Source organism: Aphidius gifuensis, linkage group LG3, assembly GCF_014905175.1.
Source record: "Aphidius gifuensis isolate YNYX2018 linkage group LG3, ASM1490517v1, whole genome shotgun sequence".
In the NCBI taxonomy this organism is placed as follows: Eukaryota; Metazoa; Arthropoda; class Insecta; order Hymenoptera; family Braconidae; genus Aphidius; species Aphidius gifuensis.
In genome coordinates, this window is record NC_057790.1 from 22685335 (window position 1) to 22703221 (window position 17887).

The 17887-nt window shown below is 24.8% G+C and overlaps 7 protein-coding genes across 14 annotated transcripts in view; 4 read left to right on the forward strand and 3 right to left on the reverse strand.

Moving 5' to 3' along the window:
* LOC122852944 (twitchin) overlaps window positions 1-565 on the forward strand; it is a 50522-nt gene extending 49957 nt beyond the window's left edge. For all 6 annotated transcript variants that reach the window (XM_044153084.1, XM_044153085.1, XM_044153086.1 and 3 more), the window contains 2 exons: window positions 64-177; window positions 269-565. In XM_044153084.1, the coding sequence (XP_044009019.1) occupies window positions 64-177; window positions 269-471 (317 nt within the window). In that variant the 3' untranslated portion in view covers window positions 472-565. The remainder of the gene's footprint in view (window positions 1-63; window positions 178-268) is intronic.
* A 256-nt stretch (window positions 566-821) lies between these two features.
* On the reverse strand, window positions 822-3774 carry LOC122852961. 2 transcript variants are annotated; one of them, XM_044153115.1, is made up of 7 exons: window positions 3466-3774; window positions 2930-3403; window positions 2649-2862; window positions 2441-2549; window positions 2243-2364; window positions 1953-2171; window positions 822-1876 (listed from the first exon to the last, which is right to left on the reverse strand). In XM_044153115.1, exons 1-7 carry the CDS (start codon window positions 3658-3660, stop codon window positions 1509-1511), a joined length of 1701 nt encoding a protein of 566 aa, XP_044009050.1. In that variant the 5' UTR covers window positions 3661-3774; the 3' UTR covers window positions 822-1508. The 2 variants fall into 2 exon arrangements, with proteins under 2 accessions (XP_044009050.1, XP_044009051.1); XM_044153116.1 differs by having other exon boundaries at window positions 1953-2156; window positions 3466-3760.
* A 113-nt stretch (window positions 3775-3887) lies between these two features.
* LOC122852974 (dual specificity mitogen-activated protein kinase kinase 3) lies at window positions 3888-5737 on the forward strand. The gene is made up of 6 exons (XM_044153140.1): window positions 3888-4018; window positions 4285-4435; window positions 4516-4681; window positions 4784-5203; window positions 5283-5500; window positions 5590-5737. The coding sequence occupies exons 2-6, from the start codon at window positions 4380-4382 to the stop codon at window positions 5723-5725; spliced, it is 996 nt and encodes a 331-aa protein (XP_044009075.1). The 5' UTR covers window positions 3888-4018; window positions 4285-4379; the 3' UTR covers window positions 5726-5737.
* A 143-nt stretch (window positions 5738-5880) lies between these two features.
* Window positions 5881-9596, reverse strand: LOC122852976 (mitochondrial dicarboxylate carrier). The gene is made up of 7 exons (XM_044153143.1): window positions 9162-9596; window positions 8736-8857; window positions 8204-8359; window positions 7972-8138; window positions 7680-7887; window positions 7462-7599; window positions 5881-7361 (listed from the first exon to the last, which is right to left on the reverse strand). The coding sequence occupies exons 2-7, from the start codon at window positions 8832-8834 to the stop codon at window positions 7239-7241; spliced, it is 891 nt and encodes a 296-aa protein (XP_044009078.1). The 5' UTR covers window positions 8835-8857; window positions 9162-9596; the 3' UTR covers window positions 5881-7238.
* Window positions 9597-9707: 111 nt separating this feature from the next.
* On the forward strand, window positions 9708-10637 carry LOC122852977 (elongator complex protein 6). Its single transcript, XM_044153144.1, has one exon. The coding sequence runs from the start codon at window positions 9774-9776 to the stop codon at window positions 10596-10598; it is 825 nt and encodes a 274-aa protein (XP_044009079.1). The 5' UTR covers window positions 9708-9773; the 3' UTR covers window positions 10599-10637.
* A 209-nt stretch (window positions 10638-10846) lies between these two features.
* LOC122851063 lies at window positions 10847-12295 on the forward strand. The gene is made up of 5 exons (XM_044150113.1): window positions 10847-11074; window positions 11142-11361; window positions 11445-11624; window positions 11706-12008; window positions 12089-12295. The coding sequence occupies exons 1-5, from the start codon at window positions 10947-10949 to the stop codon at window positions 12293-12295; spliced, it is 1038 nt and encodes a 345-aa protein (XP_044006048.1). The 5' UTR covers window positions 10847-10946.
* Window positions 12296-12780: 485 nt separating this feature from the next.
* On the reverse strand, window positions 12781-16893 carry LOC122852954 (kinesin-like protein KIF19). 2 transcript variants are annotated; one of them, XM_044153106.1, is made up of 6 exons: window positions 16340-16893; window positions 15851-15922; window positions 15020-15319; window positions 14802-14951; window positions 14500-14715; window positions 12781-14370 (listed from the first exon to the last, which is right to left on the reverse strand). In XM_044153106.1, the coding sequence occupies exons 1-6, from the start codon at window positions 16451-16453 to the stop codon at window positions 12919-12921; spliced, it is 2304 nt and encodes a 767-aa protein (XP_044009041.1). In that variant the 5' UTR covers window positions 16454-16893; the 3' UTR covers window positions 12781-12918. The 2 variants fall into 2 exon arrangements, with proteins under 2 accessions (XP_044009041.1, XP_044009042.1); XM_044153107.1 differs by lacking the exon at window positions 14802-14951.
* Window positions 16894-17887: the final 994 nt, after the last annotated feature.

The following is a 17887-nucleotide window of genomic DNA, read 5'->3' on the forward strand; positions in this document are numbered from 1 at the left end:
ATATATTTTAATAATTATTTAACAATATACTTATGTATTTTTATTTTTAATATTTTATTTTAGTTCCAAATGAGGAGCCAAAGACCCCAGTGTTCGCGACATTCCCACAGTCATCAACGGTGAACGAGGGTGAGGTAGCAAAATTCACTTGTCGACTTGAAACTGCTCCACTCAAAGGTAAATTATTTTTTTTTTCAATTTATAACAATTTTTATCATTTAAATTAATTACTGTAATAAATATTTATACATTTATTATTTATTTACAGTAACATGGCAAAAGGATGGTAAGCCAATTGACGAAAAGAGTAGTCGATTCACATTTAGCTCAGACGGAAATAAATTGTTCGAAGTGAGTATAAAATCATGTACACCTGGTGATATTGGTCAGTACTCAGCACGAGCAATTGGCAAGAAAGGCGAGACGACAGCTGCATTTGCTTTAAATGTAATTGGTCCGAATGATCAGTAAATCAATTATCACTTATTTAATTTTCTATCATGACGAATAAACTTAACGAATAATTATCACAAAAAAAAAAAAAAAACATCAATTCATCAAAATAGCGACGAGAAAAATCCCAATAATGGATTTTTCTTAATTTTTTTTTTTCACGCGTTTTACAATGAATATTTATTTTAAATAAATTTAAAATAAAACACTTAATTAACTAAGTGTTAAATGCGCATATTATGTATACGAAAATTGAAGCGCAAAACTAAAAAATAATTTTAAAAAATTATATCATTATATAGATAGAAACTTCATGTATAAAATATTAAGTGAATCATCTTATTTATTATTATTGTTACAAAGCATTATTATTATTTTTTCTTTTTTTTTTTTTTTTCGCTCTGTGTGTTTGTCATATTGCCTCAATTGGAAAGAAGGCCCATTACTCATATACTTATATTATAATTTTCTTTTTTTTGCAACGCTAATTTGAGCTTGAATTGCCATGAAAAATAAATTTAAAAAAAATATTGTAAACATTGTAAAAATATGAACAACAATTTTCCATTATTTGTAGTTTTAAATAACATGAAATCAAATACGTACATTGTATACTCGTGGGATCGTTCAGCATCCTCACACCATCTTTTTTACGATATTCGCGGGTATATTGATTCGTATAAAAATATACAAACTCTCTCTCTCTCTCTCTCCATGTTTTCATGATTTTTTAAACTACACTTGAATGGATTATAACAATATTTTTTCAATGTAATTATAAAAATTTCTGTTACAAGGACATGAATAAAAATTAATGATTCAAGATAAAAAAAAAAAGAAGAATTTAATACTGTATTTATTTATTAAATAAACCAAGGTAGAACTATGAAAATTTATATATATATTTAAAATTACTATAACACTTTTTAATATTTATTAAAAATGACTTTTAAAATTATTTTTTAACTATCAATTTTTATGTTTTTTAACTAGCTAAAATTTTCTCTTATTAATATTTCAGAGAAATAACAAGGATGTTGGTTTTTTTATGTATATTAAACACTTATTCTTTCCCAATCGGAAAAAAAACTTTTTTTATACAAAGTAGTTGGATCAATAATATTAAAACATCCAATACGATTTTGAAAACCAATTTCATGTAAATTGTTTTTAGTAAATTTATGATATCCAGTTACTGGATAATCAGATGAATTATCACATGATCTTATTTCGATTGAAACTTGTTTTTTAATTGTATCATATGAAAATTCAATGAGATTAGTACCATTGAATATCGTTTGAATACTTACCAATTGAAGATTACGTGATTTTTCAACAATTGGAGTGTATAAAAATATAAATTCATTTTCTTCATCTACCTTGTATGGAAAACTTATTAACAAATCTCTTGTATCTTTGATTACTATTAAAAAAAAAAATACACAAATAAATCCAATTGTTGAAAAAATAAATAAATAATCAATTGAGATTATACATACCAACACCATGAATGAAATTATTATTAGAACAAGATTTATCATCCTGCCAAAGTAATGAATGCAGCGTCACACCATTACAAATTAATGTATTCCAACAATTTTTTGATGGTTCATAAATATATAAATTTGTTTTGTAGTAAAAAATTTTTCCATGAGCTACACAAGAAGCAGGTACATCCGTAAACATTTCAGGTATTTCAGCAGCTTTTGACCAAACACCTTGAATTGTTTTTTTTTTTCAATTTTATTATTCAATTAATTAAACAATAAAAATTTAATAAATTACATACCAGTATAAATATCCAGGACATCAACAGTCGAAAGTTTTACTCTGTGTTGGCCAACACCTCCAATAACGTACAGTTTATTTTTTATAAATTGTACAACCATGTGTCGTCTAGCTCGAGGTAATCTTAAAAATAATAAATTCAATATTTTATAATAAGTGCGTTTATAATTTTAATTAAAATATTCAAAAAAAAACTTACTCAGAAACTGAAAACCAAGTTTTAGATAATAAACAATAACGCCAAATTGTTTTAACAAATCTACCAGATCCAAAACCTTGTTCGCCACCAACAACATAAATACTAAAGCCTGAAAAAAAAAAAAAAATAATAACTAAATAAATATTTTATTGATTTTTATATAAATTAAATAAAAAAAAAAAAACATAAAAGTATAAATATAAATTACCTCTTCCAATAATTTGCCTTCCAACAACATCCTTCCCGTCATCCATGAGATTTACAATATCAGTCAAATCGATGAGTTCTTTGAAACCATCATTCCACATGTATACACATGGTATTTTTTTTCCAACATCAGTGATTTTATATGCAGCAATGCAACTAATATGCTTTGGATTATTTTTTTTTTCCATTGGACAAGTTGTTAAAGTATTGACAATCTATTGGTTTAAAATAATTTTATAAAATAATCATTTTTAAAAATTTAAATAATATATATTTCAATACCTGAAATAGTCTTCTATAAATATGATGAGAAGGATCATGATCTGGTGTTGATGTATAATTTCTAATTCCTTCATTGGCAATAAATCTTAGCCAAGTTTTTGAACAATTACCATTGACATTATCAACAAGTTCAATAAGTCGTTCCAGTGGTAATTGTGCCAGTGATGAAAATGGTAATTCTTCAAATCTTTCTAAACAAGCAGCAAATGAAATATCCTTAAGTTTTTCTAAATTTAATTCTTGTGCTAATATCCATATATCAATAATTTTATCTGAGTACAACCAATGAAGTATAATTATTGATGTTAGGTCATTTATTAATTTTTCACACATATAAACAACACTCAGCTCTAATAATTCAAGTGGATTTTCATCATTTATGTTCATGAATTTTTTTAAACATGGCTCAACTGGATAAACTCCTTGTTTTTTATTTTCATTTGTCTCAGCTTGTTCAGTCCAGTTGACGAAATTCTATTAAAAGTTATATTATTAAAAACGATCAATGTTTTTTTTTTTACAATTTATTAACATACCTTGAGAGTAATTGGAGATATATTATAATTGATTTGATACTCATTCTGCCGGTGATCACTAAAGTTTTCAGAAAATAATGATGAAAAATATAGACTATATTTTGATAACTTGTCTCTTTTTGCTACAACACGTTCACAGCCAAGTATTAAAATTACTGTTTCATTTGATTTGTCATTGTTGTTTGCCATTATCATTAAACAGCAACAATCTTCTATGACTGATGTTTATTCTTTACTGATTTTCTCTGTTGACAATTTGACATGATTTGACATAACACATTTCCCACCTGTTTACAATGTTTATTATTATTATTGATTATCAAAGTTTAGGGAATTGTTTTGCTGGGAAAAATGGCTGCAAGACTTATTTATTTTTACACTATATGATGTTGGTATTTTGTAGTTCTAATATCAGACTAGTTCAGTTGAGACTTGCTTGACTGCAGTTTAAGTTAGAACAAAAACTTCATATATGGTCAACAAGTTTATAATATTTTTGTTATTTTCCATTGTTATATTTTTTTAATAATAAAATCAATATATTATAAACAATGTAAGATTAAATGACAATAGTCAAAAATACATATTTTATATTTTTAAAACATATTTTTAATTGCTTCAACAAGATCATGTGTTCCACCATTATTTAATTTTATTTAAAAGAAAAAAAAAAAACAAAACTTTGATTTGTTAGGTTGAAGTAACCGCTTCACTTAATTATTCAGTATTTACTGATTTTTTTTTCCTCATTATTTCATATATCTATAAGTACATATTTATAAATATATTTATAAATTTTATTTAACAATTTTATTGCAGATTTATTGGATTGTTGTCAGCTAAACAACTGAACAAATAATAATTGTTGATTATTTTTCTACAATAATAAATAAAATAAATAAATTATTCAGAAAATGCGTCGACAAAAACCAGGAATGATTATTATACCAAAAGATGAACCAGTACCTCTGTGAGTATTTAAAATTCTATTATTAATTCATCATAATATTTTTCATAAATATAAACATGTTTATTTTTAATAATAAATAGTACACCACCAAGAAATCTTGACAAACGTACAGATATCACAATTGGTGATAGAACATTTGTTGTTGAAGCTGACGATCTTGAGACACTTTGTTTACTTGGACGTGGTGCATATGGTGTTGTTGAAAAAATGAGACACAAACAGTCAGAAACAATAATGGCTGTTAAGGTATATTTATTTATTTTTAATTCTCAACACAATAGATATAATAATAATAATATTTTTTTGAATTTAATTGTATTTATATAAACAAAATATTATTGTCAACAGAGAATACCAGCAACAACAGTTAACACACTTGAACAAAAACGTTTATTGGTTGATTTGGATATATCAATGAGAACATCAGATTGTCCATATACTGTACAATTTTATGGTGCATTATTTCGTGAAGGTGATGTTTGGATATGTATGGAAGTTATGGATATGAGTCTTGATAAATTTTATCCAATAGTATATTCAAATGGTTTAACAATAAATGAAGATATACTTGGAAAAATATGTTTTGCTGTTGTTAGTGCACTTCATTATCTTTATTCTGAATTACGTGTTATTCATAGAGATGTTAAACCAAGTAATATATTAATTAATCGTAAAGGTGAAGTTAAAATGTGTGATTTTGGTATATCTGGATATCTTGTTGATTCAATTGCAAAAACAATTGATGCTGGATGTAAATTATATATGGCTGTAAGTTAATTTATTTAATTTATTTAATTTTTTATAAATATCAGCAAAAAATTTATTTTATTTTTATTTTATTGTGTAGCCAGAGAGAATAGATCCAACAGGTAATCCATCACAGTATGATATTAGATCAGATGTTTGGTCACTTGGTATATCTCTTGTTGAATTAGCAACTGGTCAATTTCCATACAAATTATGGAGTACACCATTTGAACAATTGAAAGAAGTTGTTAAAGAACCATCACCAAAATTACCAAAAGGAAAATTTACACCTGAGTTTGAAGAATTAATCAATGAATGGTATGTTCTTATTTTCAAGTTAATTTTATATATTTACTTGTTTGTTTTTTATTCAACTTGAAAATAAATTTAAATGTTAATTTTTTTAGCTTGAAAAAGGATTATCCAACACGTCCAAATTATAGTCAACTATTTGAAACAAAATTTATTGCTCAACATTCAAAGAAAATGACAAATGTTGCTGAATTTGTTAGTAAAATATTGGATCTTCCAGATAAAGAATAGCATAACAAATATATTTAAAGTACAATCACGACAAATACGTACAATATGAATTTTTTATTTTGTTCATATTGTATTTGTCTAAAGTGTCTATGAACATCGTTCTAAAATTTGATAAAAGCACTGGACGTACTTTAGTTATAATTACAATATAAATATTTTTTTTTTCGTTTGAGAACAACTGTTTTATTGCCAGTGTTCTGACAATAAGTATTGCCTATAAAATTTACAAATTAAAATTATAAATAATTATGAGTAAAAGAGATGGCATAAAACCAATAGATTTATCAGTCAGTTTTGATGAAAATAAAATACTAATTATTAAAGTTACAAATAATAATTTAATTACAAAAATTTAATCAATTTTTTCACTCACGAGAAAAACTATATGAAAAACAAAAGTCAATTGAAGCTGTTATAAATAAATATTTAAAAATTATATAAAACACAAATATAGTTTTCTTTTTTGCTAATTATATTTAATTTAGTATTATATGTAATTAATTATAGAAAAACAAATAAAAATTTTTGAATTGAAAATAAGATTTTGTTTTATTATAATTCCTTTTTTAAGCAATAAATAATGCTTGTGGCCTACGACGAGAATGTTTTTGAAAATAGTCGTGGCTTGTCTCTACTTGCTTGACAAATTTCAGAAATATCTACTGAAGCGTTCTTCTAGGAGAACTTTATTTTTAAAAAATAAATAAAAATAGATTTTAATTATTTTTGATCGAATAAATTTCTTTAGTATGTCCCTCCTCACAGGGGCTTTGACGAGTTGCTATTTTCACTTTTTGTAGATCATTAAAAAACAAGAAAATAGATTTTTTTTTTTCAGCAATGAATAATATTATTAATTATGTTACTCTTCCCAGGGAGAAGAAGAGGAGGACTTGACAAGGGTCAATAAGGATAACGTCGACTAAAAAAAAAAAAAAGAAGAAAGGTAATTGTGAATAAATAAATAAAAGTTATTCAACATTAAGAATATTATTTATTTATACTCTTTTTGTTTTTTTAATTTTTTTCATATATTGATAATAATTGTGGAAGTTATTGCATCAGTCTAAATTGATCCATTGACTGGCATCATGCCATGAAATTTCATACGTTCATTCATTTTTTAAAATTTAAATATAACTTTCAACTTTAATATCCACAAACTATTATCTACAATAATTTTTTTAAATGATAATAAATTAATTACACTGGCTTTGTACGTTTATTGGGAACAAAAATAAAAAAGTTTCATCGTAGGATGTCATAATATGCCAGCATATATATTCAATAAGTTGCAGAGTAATGGAATGTCAATATTATAAACTACTATTTTATTTCTCTTGTTTTTTTTTTATGTAAAACTTTGTCAGTTATAAATAAAATAATTAAAAAAATAAAACTGTAATCATGATTATGCTATTGGCAAGTATTTAACTCTTTTTTTTAATTAAGTAAATTCCTAAGATGGAATGTTCATTTGTTTTTTTTAAATAAACTTACATGGAAGATATTGTTAAATCCCATTAATCCCTTTTTTATTGTCAGGAATGTAACCACAGTAAATTCTCAGCTGTTCGAGGAAGACAAATGTTAAAATTGTGTGAGGTGCCAGTCGAACAAATGCTGGTACATATCCCTATAAAAAATTTGAAAAAAAAAAACAATCACATTGAATAACATTAATAAATTAAATTATCCAATTGTTATTCAGTCAAATAAATCGAAAAGAAATTTACCTTGAAAAAGCCCAATGGGCCCATTTTTGCAGTGTACATAATAAGTTGTCCAATATTTTTAAATTCACCAGGTTTTGCATTCATTGCACGTGTCTTCAATACATCAAGGGGTTGTGTCAAGGTCGTAGCAATGGCCCCCTAAAAATTCCAGTTGAAAAATTAAATATTTTAAAAGTTCATGAAATTTAACAACGAAAAAAATTAATTAATTAACTCACTGCAGACAGACTAGCAGCAAAATGTGTACCCAAATTATCATTCATATTAGCATGTGTCAGTAAATACTGTTTAATTTGATCATAAAAACTTAATTGACCAATTGTCATTAATATTGCTCGTCCAGTTGCTGTTGAACAACCATTAAAAAGTTTAATAAATCCTTCCTCACGACTGACACGTATCAAACCATCAATTGCATGTTTATAACTAATTTTAAAAAATACATAAATAAATTATTAATAACAATTAATCATCATTATTTTTTTTAAACATAAAAACAAATTAACATACTTTCTTCTTTGTTCTTTTGGTAATTTAATATCATTTTGCATTCGTACATTAATTAAATCACCAGGAGTTCCAAATATACCACCAATAGCTCCAGCAGAACCAGCAATTATGAGCTTTTTATAGAACGGCAGTGGCTCGCCTGGTTTTTCCATGCCTTGCTTAACAACCTAAAAAATTAATAATATAATAATAATTATTTATTTATTGATATATAATTTATATAAATAATTACCTCATATACACCAAATCTTGTTGTTGAATATGTACCTTGACGTAATAATGATGCACTTAGTCCATTATACAATGCCAATACTCCTTGTTTTTTAATGATTTTTAATGTGTGCTTAACAATTGATACTTTGCCCTCTTGCTGTGTTTGCAATTGAACCTGTTAATCATATTCATATATGTTTATTCAACTGCAATGAAATAATATATTTTTAATAAAAAAATAATAATAATTTTTTTGGCTAATCAGCATAAATACAAGGTCATAATATTATTTAACTGGTTTATTTAAAATTTTAATTTAATAAATTCCTGTTATATAACTTTAGTTATATGTTTTATTGACGACTATGTATTTTTGTTTTTCTATTTTCGATATCAAAGTTCTAGATCATTAACATGGTCACAAGATTTTTATAGATTTTAAATGCTTGACTATTCAAATAATTATAATTTTAGAAAATTTAATTTATTCATTTATTTACTATGTATGTTTTTTTTTATTAATTAATTATTGAAAAATTTATTAATGTTACCTTTAGCAAATCCAGTGGATGAGTTACACAGGCTGCACCTGAAGATGCAATACCACCAAAATACCATCGTGCTAATTTTCTTGATTCTTGTGACTCCATTTTTTGTTATTTTTTAAATTTACCTAAACAAAATAGTCAATAATTAATTAAAATATAAAATAATTTCGTTATTTTATTTATAATATAAATTCCAGTAACTTTTAAATTATTAAGTATGTCAATGTTCAAAGGGCAATGTAAATGACTGATTTTTTGCATCATCATTTTCACAGGCTTGTTATTGATGAAAAAAAAAATAAATACCTAAATAAATATATTGAAAAGTAAAATTGTAAATATAAGCATGCTTTAATATATATATTTTTTTTCTCAACAAGTGAAATAATAAACAATGAAAATATTAATGAATAAAAAAAAAGTATTTACAATATGTCTGGATGTAGTGACACTGTAACAATAGACACGTTGATGAATGGCTTCAGGCTCGCCTAAAACTGATTACCCTGATCACTGATAATTGGTCAGTTAGTCATGTTTGTACACAATATTGAAGTATTCCTCCCAACACAATGAAAATATCAATTTACGTATACATAAAATTGCAAATAAATTAAAAAAAATTCGCAGCGCACGCATCAGCTGACAGCAACAACATCCACGTGTTTTATTATTGACAAAAAACTCCAAGTTGAGTGCTCCATCTTGATGTTATTGAGTTGAACCAAATGTCTACTTGATTATATACTGTTGGTCAAAAATAACACGTGTGATTTTGCAAAATTAGATTATAATTTATATTTTAATTATAAATAAACAAATAAATATTTAACAATAAATTTAAGTTAAATAACAATGACAATTTAGAGCACATGTATAAGTTGGTAAGACACTCAATAAATATATTTATTTATTAATTTAAAAAAATAATTAATATTTCATTTTGATATTAACATTTTCAGGTTATGAAAAAATAGCTAAATTAATAATATTTTTGTTTAAAAATAGAAGAATATATTGGTTATTAATAAATAATAAAAAATGACTGCAATTGTAAAAAGAATAATTGGACTTGATCAAGTTGATATACGTGGAAAATTAATTTCCATTGAAGAACAACATGGTAGTGATGCAAATTTTTTAATAAACACTGTTGTGTCACATGCAATTGAAAAAGACAATAGCATATGTTTAGTATTATTTCACAATACATTTGGTCATTATCATAATATTGGAATGAAACTTGGATATAATTTAAATGACTTACGTAAATATGGTGTTGTTAATGTTGTTGAACCAATGACAACAATTGCAAGTAATATTGAAAATATTGATCATGATAATATTGATGCAGCATTAGCAAAATTAAATATAAATATACCAGATGCAACAAAACATGATTCACAACTTGTTAAAAAATTAATATCATGTTTAAAAGATAAATTTGATGACTCACTTAAATCACGTAAAGCAGTTACAATTATTGTTGATGATTTGAGTCATTTATTTGAATTTAATTTGAGTTTAACAGATGTATGGTTTTATTTGAGATATTTAAGATCATTGATAGAAACAAAACCAAATACATCTGTTTGTTTGATGACACATATATATAAAGCTGATGTTGATTTTTGTCAACCTGATATGATTGCTTTTGGTTTAAAAAAAATGGCTGATTTAAATGTCATTGTTGAACCATTGACAACTGGTCATGCCAAGGATATATCTGGTAAAATAACTGTCATGTGGAAAACTGATGTAATTAGAAAAATTCATCATTGGCCAGAAAGTACAATATATCATTTTAAATTACTTGATAGACATATTAAAATATTTAGTCCTGGTAGTAATGATCAATTGTGTTAAAGAATCAAATGTTATTTTTTTATCTTTACATAAAAAAAAATTCAAGCATGATAATGTGATAATTCATTTGAAATTAACACATGATTTAAACATTTTTTTTTGTATTTTTTTTGGTGCGATAATTTAAGACATTTTGCCTTTTATTAAATTTTTTTTCTTTACTTAAATGTGTATATACAAATTATGAAGAAAATTTATTTAATTAAACAAAAAAATATTTTACAAATAATATTGGTGTGTTGGTTTTTATTTAAATTTATTTATTTCATTTTTTTTTCTTTTCATTTGTGAGCAACTTCGTTTGAAAGAGATTTATATTTATTTTGAGTTGAAGAAAATAAATAAAATATGGGTGGTGTATCAAGTCGAGATAATAAATTTCGTAGATTGACGATTGAAGAAAATGCTGTTATCAAAGAAATTTGGTCTGGAGTTGAAACAAATCCTCAGTACCATGCAAATGTTATATTTCTAAGGTAAAAAATTTGATAGTTATTGTTTTTTGTTTAAAGAGAAATTTATAATTAATTTATTTTTAACTAGCTTTTGTGAAGCATATCCTCAGTATACAAAATATTTTACAACCGAAACAAATGTCTCACTGACAATTGATGCATATACAAGTGCTAAATTTCGAATAATTATTGAAACTCTTCGGTACTTGCTTATAGATTTTAACAATAAACCCAATGACTTTGATAATTTAATAAGCTATGTTGGTATGATGCACAAAGACATGAACCTCACACAAATAGACATGATTGTAATGCCATTAAATTTTTATTTATTATTTAATTTTTTAATTTGGCAATTTTAAAGTATTTACATGTAGCTTTTTAATTTAAGAATTTTGGTGATTGCTTGGTGAGCTATTTGACAAATACATTCCCAACAATAATGACTGATAATTATAGAGAAATATTTTTAAATTATATATACTATATTTTAAATGAAGTTACCAAAAAAATTCAAGAATTTCAATTAGAAGAGTCACTTGAAATAAATCATCAAGATGAACGAAAAAAAGTAAATATATATATTTTTATTTGCAAGCTTTTTTGTTTTATTTTAGAGTGAAAATATATTAATGCAAAATTATCAATCTAGACTTTTGTAAATAGTTTGTTTCATAAAGAAAAATTAATATATGGTCATAAGAAAAATTTTTGGAATGAAAGAAAACGAAAATGGCATGAGCGATTGGAATTATGGGAACTTGAAAATAATGACAAAGTAAAAGAAAAAAAATTTCAATCATCATCATCGTCGTCATCGTCATCATCATCAATATCTTCTGATGAAAAATTAACTCCAAAAAAATCCAAAGCCAATATAACAAATTTAGAACTTCTTGGTTCTGCTGGTAGATTTCTTGAGTCTTATGGAATCACTGTAGCTAAAGATTCATTAGTAAATTTTTTTTTCTTTTAATTTTTAATAAACATTTTGTTTTTGAATTAAATTTATGGAGTGAGTTTAATATTACTTAGCCCTACGAGCCAAGGGGTCCAAAAGTAGCAATGATGCAAGTTAAACGAGCTGCTGAAACTCATCTTGAAATTGTCAATGCAACTAGTCTTGTTCAACAATTGGAAGCTGAACAAAAAGATGATCTTGTATCTTTAGCAACAAAAGAAGATTCATCTGCAAGACAAAGACGTCGTCGTCGTCAACAACGACATACTGATAAATCATAATTTCAAAACAGTTTCAATCAATTCATAATTTATTATTATTTTATTTTTAAGTTGGAATTTTTTTTATATTTTTTTTTTCTTCATGTATAGTTGATAATCAATAAAAAAAAAATAATATTTACATTTTATTTGTAAAACAATAAATTAATTGATAAATAAATAAAGCTTTGATATATTAATTTATTCAAATAATGCTCAATTTAATATCAAACATTTAAACACAAAAAACATGAATATAATTTTAACAAACAAATAAAATAATACTTTTTAAATTACTAAAATCTCTTTTCTTTTTTTTTTTTTCGTATACTGAGTGTTAATCTCTTTAAATGTAATTAATTATTATAATGGATAAAATAAGGAAGCAGAACTTGGAAGCTAATAAGACTATTGAAAAAAAACAATTTAGATAATTTTAAATCATTGATGATGATCCAGCATCACCTTACAAATTAAATTTAACAAATATTTTATAGTTTTCTTTTTCATAATAATTTTCCATTAATTATATAAATATATTTTTATAAAGATGTTATGTAGTTGTATGATTTTTAATGACATTAAATTTTTCCTTTCTTTTCAGGTACTTGTAACATGTAGCTTAATTATTTGAAAAAATTAAATCAAGACAATCGAAGCCCACGTTGATTTTTTTTAATTCTTGCATTGACATTATGATCACTTGCAATACGACGTAATTTATTTTCAACATAATTTGATGATGATGAAGATGATATTGGTGGAAAAAGTATATTTGATGAATTTTTAACAACTTGTATCATATCTGGATCTTCTTGCTCACGTGGTTCTGGTATAATTGGCAATGGTGATTCCCAATCAGAATCAGTTGAGCTACTTGTTATTCTATTATCATCCATACTATCAAAATGCATTGATCTTGATGATATTGGTGGTAAACGATTATTAAAAAGCATTGATGATACTGATAAATCAACAAGATTACTATCATTATATGCTGCAGCATGAATTTCTTGTTGATACATAACATATAATTCTTGTAAATCTGATGGTAGTAAAATTCTTCCATCTTCCATTATTCTTCTTTGACGTGTTATTATTTCATCAGATATTTGTCTCTGACGATCATAACGTAATAATAATAATTCACGTCTACGTAATTCATGTTGTTTAACTAATCTTTCACTTTGTAACATCATTTTATCAGCTTCTAATTCATGTACACGTAACATAAGTGCTAATAATTCTTTTTCTTCTTCTGAATTTATTCTTGATGGTAATTCATCTTCTAATGCTGTACTTTTTTGACGACAATTTTCTAATTCACGTTCAGTTAATGAACGCATTTCTGAATAACGTTCTTGTTCTTTATTTATTTCATTTAATTCATTCCATGCTGATTGTACAGTTAAATCATCAATTTCACGATCATCAGCTGAATCTTCATTATCAGCTTCATCAAATTGACTATCAGCACTTGATTTTCTTTTTTGCATTGATTTATTTGATCTATAAAGTTTATTATTACGTGATTCCCAATGTGATATTATTGCATGTTGTTGTTCAGCAGCAATATTTAAACCCAATAAATGACTATCAAGTTCCATTAATTTTCTACGTAATCTCATTTGTTCTTTAAATGCAGATACAATTTTTTCACGTAAATTACGTAAATCACTTGATTTTGTTGTATCAATTTCTTTAGTAATATTTTTAGTATTATTTATTGGATCATTTACTTTTGTACGTAATCTTGATATTTCATTTTTAAGATCACTTATTATATCACGATATTGTGTTACATGATAATTAACATCAACAATTGTATTTCTTTCAACTTTATTTGTAATACGATTAGCACGATCAGCATACATAAGTGTATTTTTACTTTCTTCTTTGTGTATTAATGCTGGTGATACATTTGCAATCATAACTGTACGACAATTACCACCCAATGCATCTTTTAAAAGTCTTGTTAATTTTGAATCACGATAATTAACATAACGTGCACCAACTGATAATGCTGTTATACAATTACCAAGTGCAAGAAGTGATCTATTAATATGTGCACCTTCTTGTAGACGTTTACCATGATTCTTAAATGTAAAAATTGACTTTATTATTTGTCAGTTTATTGTTATCAAATCAAAATTATATTATTTCTATAAATATTTATCACTATCATATTACATCAGCAATTACATTTTATTTTTTTTAATACTTACTTTTGTTTGTTTAAGTCTTTCAGAACCAGCAAGATCAATCATAAATAGTCTTCCATGTTTTACACGTGCACGATGACGAATATCTTTACTTGATGCTGGTCTTGTTGTTTGTTTAACTGATACACTTAATAATGCATGACTTCTTGATGACGTTTCATTTGCTGATGTTGGCTCAACAGTTCGTGCAATATTTCCACGTTGAAGTATCTTCATTACCTGAAATCCATTTTTTTTTTTTAATTTAAATTTTCATTCATAAATTTACTCGTGTTTAGCTGTTATTAATTTTAAAAAAAATTTACTTCTTCAGTTGAATTTGTCGAAAGTTCAGTGAGACCAGGAACTTGAACATTTCGACCTCGTGATTCGTCACGCAACTCTAAATAACCCGTATTTGGGTTCAACAGGTCACGTATATTTTCATTGTATATTTCAAGATATGACATTGTTACCTATAATCCATTTACATACATATATATATTTGTTATTAAAATTTAATATATATATATATATAGCTCACCTCAAAATCAACTGCTTCTGGTATTTGTTTACGTGCAAGAAAAATATCATTCAATGCACGAACCATTATTCCTGGATCACTTGGGTTACCAACCATTGTATGAGTTTTACCAGCTCCAGTTGCTCCATATGCAAATACAGTTGCATTGTAACCATTTATAATATCTTGAACAAGTGTTTTTGTTGTTCCTTCGTATACTTCTTCTTGTGTTGATTCTTCACCAAGTACCAAATCATACAAATAACGACGTGGAGTATTACGTTTTTGTTTTTCCATTTCTAAATCATCCAACATAACTGTCTATATAAAAAAACATTAAATATTTAATTTATAAATATTTGTTTAGTTAATCTTTTTTTTCTAATCATGCAGATGGAAAAAATATTGATGATAAATATCATGAATTTTTAATAAATTTCAGGAATCCCCTACTTCATATATGTATTATCAATAAAAACAACTAAAAAAAAAAACAAAAAAAAAGAGAAAAAAAATCACTTGTCACGTGGAAAAAGTTGTTGGTATCATATAAAATAATCAGCTCGATATCATCACTAAAAATGATGTTATGAATATTTCCCCCTTCTTGGATTATTCATCATGCATAATCCATTATTATTATTTTTTTTTTTATTCGAATAGTTAACTTGTCATTCAATATAATTTGACAATGTTTATTTTCACAGTGTTTTCATAAAACACATGTAAGAAAATAAAACAAAATTGACAAATTAAAAAATAAGTGTTTATTGATTTTATAAAAAAAAAAAAAAAAAAAAAAGCTTAAAGAGTAAATTGACGAAAACATAATTGAGTTATTAATTTACTTACTTTGTTATTAACAGCGTGCAAAGCTCTCGGACCTGTCTCATCAATTCTTAATGGCTTGATTCTTACAGCAACCTAAATCGAAAAATAAAAAAATAAAAACCTTTTTATCAATAATTTATTATCAATGAACTATCGTAATAACATGGAGCTTAACACACAAGGACCTATTATCGATTATGTATTTTTTTTCTGCAGATATTTGCTTCAACGAAACAAACAAACTGCAAAACTCTTTCGTTTTTAATATCGGTTTTATTTTATTGCTCGATTGTTGCTCGAATACTGCACACGCGATTGAATTAATTATTATTATCTAAATTTTTTTTTTATTTTACAAATGAATCATTTCTTTTTTTTTTTTTTTTAATATGAAATTATTAATATTTAATTTTTATAAAAAATTTTATAAAAACAATCAATGAAATTTTAATTTAAATTAATTATTTATAAATAATATAAAATTATTGTTTTTTTATTATTTTTTATTACCGTTAATTTTTCATCACTTGGTACATTTCCACGATCTTTACTATGACGTTGAACACTTCCACTGGAATTATCGCCACTTCCACTTCCACTGCTACTATACTGGGTCATTTTCATTGTGAAAAATTGTTATTTTTCTTTGACAATAATATCTTTTAAACCATCATAAATTAATTTACATATATATTAACAATGAAAATAATTTATGTTTAATTAATAATGCATTAAACATAGTTAAAGATGTAATTGATGAATTATAAATTTATTTATTAGTAATAATTTTAGTCTGTTAATATTTCGTATGTGTAAAGTTATTTTTTTTTTATATATTTTTTTCCCCTTGGTGATAAACAAGGTGAGCTTGAAGGGGTTGTGCTGACCGTTGAAAGTGCGAGAACCAACTGAAGTTTTTACTGTTGAAAAAAAAAAAAGCTTAAAAAACTGGACATAATGTATATGCTGATACTTTGCGCAAGTCAAGTTAAACAAAAACGACTACTAGACAATATATTTCAGATAATCAACAATGACTCGCTGTAAAAATATATTTATATTTATATTTTGTATATACTTTCGTAACTTTCACAGTCGTTTTAAAAGATACCCCTATATACCCTGTGAATATTGACACACAATCAGCACTATAAGCATTATTTTTTTCGCATAAATAAACATTACCCACTTTTTTTTTATTTTTGCATAAGTAAATAATACAAATACTACCCGCGTTTTTGTTTTTATTATTTAATAAAAATTAATCTTTATAATTTATTTAATTTTTATTGTCATATACATATTGTAAATTTTTTTTTTTTTATCAAAATTATTTAGTACACATGTATTGATAAAATAGCTAAAATTTAATGATGGAAAAATAATAGTCATCATTTTGAAAAAAAATAAAAAAATGTTGAGTTATTTATCTTAAGTATAGAAAAAAAAAAAATTGATAAAATAATGTTAAAGTGCGAGGAAAAAAAAAAACATTTAAAGAGACAACAAAATGGTCATTTGTCAAAACGATCAATACAAATATTCCATTAGTCACATAATTTTACAATAATATATTATAAAAATTATGCGCAAAAAAAAATATTTAAATTAAAAAAAAAAAAACACATAATTATAAAAATATAATGCTTATACTCAGAGTCGTTAAATAAAAATATCCTTTAAAATTATTTAAAATAAAGTAATAAAATATTTTCAAGTAACACGTGCATATTATTTATTTATTTTTTTTCAAGTTGTCTGATAATAAAACATAGTCTTGCATTGTAAAATAAAATATATTCCAAAAAAACAAGGGATATATAAAAATAAAAAACTTGCGTGACGCACGAAAATTTAAAATCTTTGATCACGACCTTCCAGATATCTTAATAAACAGATTTACCATTTGTTAGAAAAAGAAAAAAAAAGAATGAATAAAATTATTATTTCTAATTTAAAAATAACAAGCATAAAAAATTATTGAGGGAAAAAAAAAAAAATAATAATATTTTAGTTATTGATTAAAATCATATTTTCCTGCATTTAATTTTCAACAAT

Coding starts and splice junctions, on each gene's coding strand:
- LOC122852961 (XM_044153115.1), bottom strand. CDS start 3,660: ATGATAATGGCAAACAACAATGACAAATCAAATGAAACAGTAATTTTA. Junction 2,863..2,929: donor TTTATAGAAGACTATTTCAG/GTATTGAAATAT, acceptor TTAAACCAATAG/ATTGTCAATACTTTAACAAC. Junction 2,365..2,440: donor ACTTGGTTTTCAGTTTCTGA/GTAAGTTTTTTT, acceptor ATTATTTTTAAG/ATTACCTCGAGCTAGACGAC.
- LOC122852974 (XM_044153140.1), top strand. CDS start 4,380: ATGCGTCGACAAAAACCAGGAATGATTATTATACCAAAAGATGAACCA. Junction 4,682..4,783: donor AAACAATAATGGCTGTTAAG/GTATATTTATTT, acceptor TATTGTCAACAG/AGAATACCAGCAACAACAGT. Junction 5,204..5,282: donor GATGTAAATTATATATGGCT/GTAAGTTAATTT, acceptor TTTATTGTGTAG/CCAGAGAGAATAGATCCAAC.
- LOC122852976 (XM_044153143.1), bottom strand. CDS start 8,834: ATGGAGTCACAAGAATCAAGAAAATTAGCACGATGGTATTTTGGTGGT. Junction 8,360..8,735: donor ATCCACTGGATTTGCTAAAG/GTAACATTAATA, acceptor TATGATTAACAG/GTTCAATTGCAAACACAGCA. Junction 8,139..8,203: donor CAAGATTTGGTGTATATGAG/GTAATTATTTAT, acceptor TTAATTTTTTAG/GTTGTTAAGCAAGGCATGGA.
- LOC122852977 (XM_044153144.1), top strand. CDS start 9,774: ATGACTGCAATTGTAAAAAGAATAATTGGACTTGATCAAGTTGATATA.
- LOC122851063 (XM_044150113.1), top strand. CDS start 10,947: ATGGGTGGTGTATCAAGTCGAGATAATAAATTTCGTAGATTGACGATT. Junction 11,625..11,705: donor ATCAAGATGAACGAAAAAAA/GTAAATATATAT, acceptor TTATCAATCTAG/ACTTTTGTAAATAGTTTGTT. Junction 12,009..12,088: donor CTGTAGCTAAAGATTCATTA/GTAAATTTTTTT, acceptor AATATTACTTAG/CCCTACGAGCCAAGGGGTCC.
- LOC122852954 (XM_044153106.1), bottom strand. CDS start 16,453: ATGAAAATGACCCAGTATAGTAGCAGTGGAAGTGGAAGTGGCGATAAT. Junction 15,923..16,339: donor CAAGTGATGAAAAATTAACG/GTAATAAAAAAT, acceptor TTTTCGATTTAG/GTTGCTGTAAGAATCAAGCC. Junction 15,320..15,850: donor TGCACGCTGTTAATAACAAA/GTAAGTAAATTA, acceptor TTTTTTATATAG/ACAGTTATGTTGGATGATTT.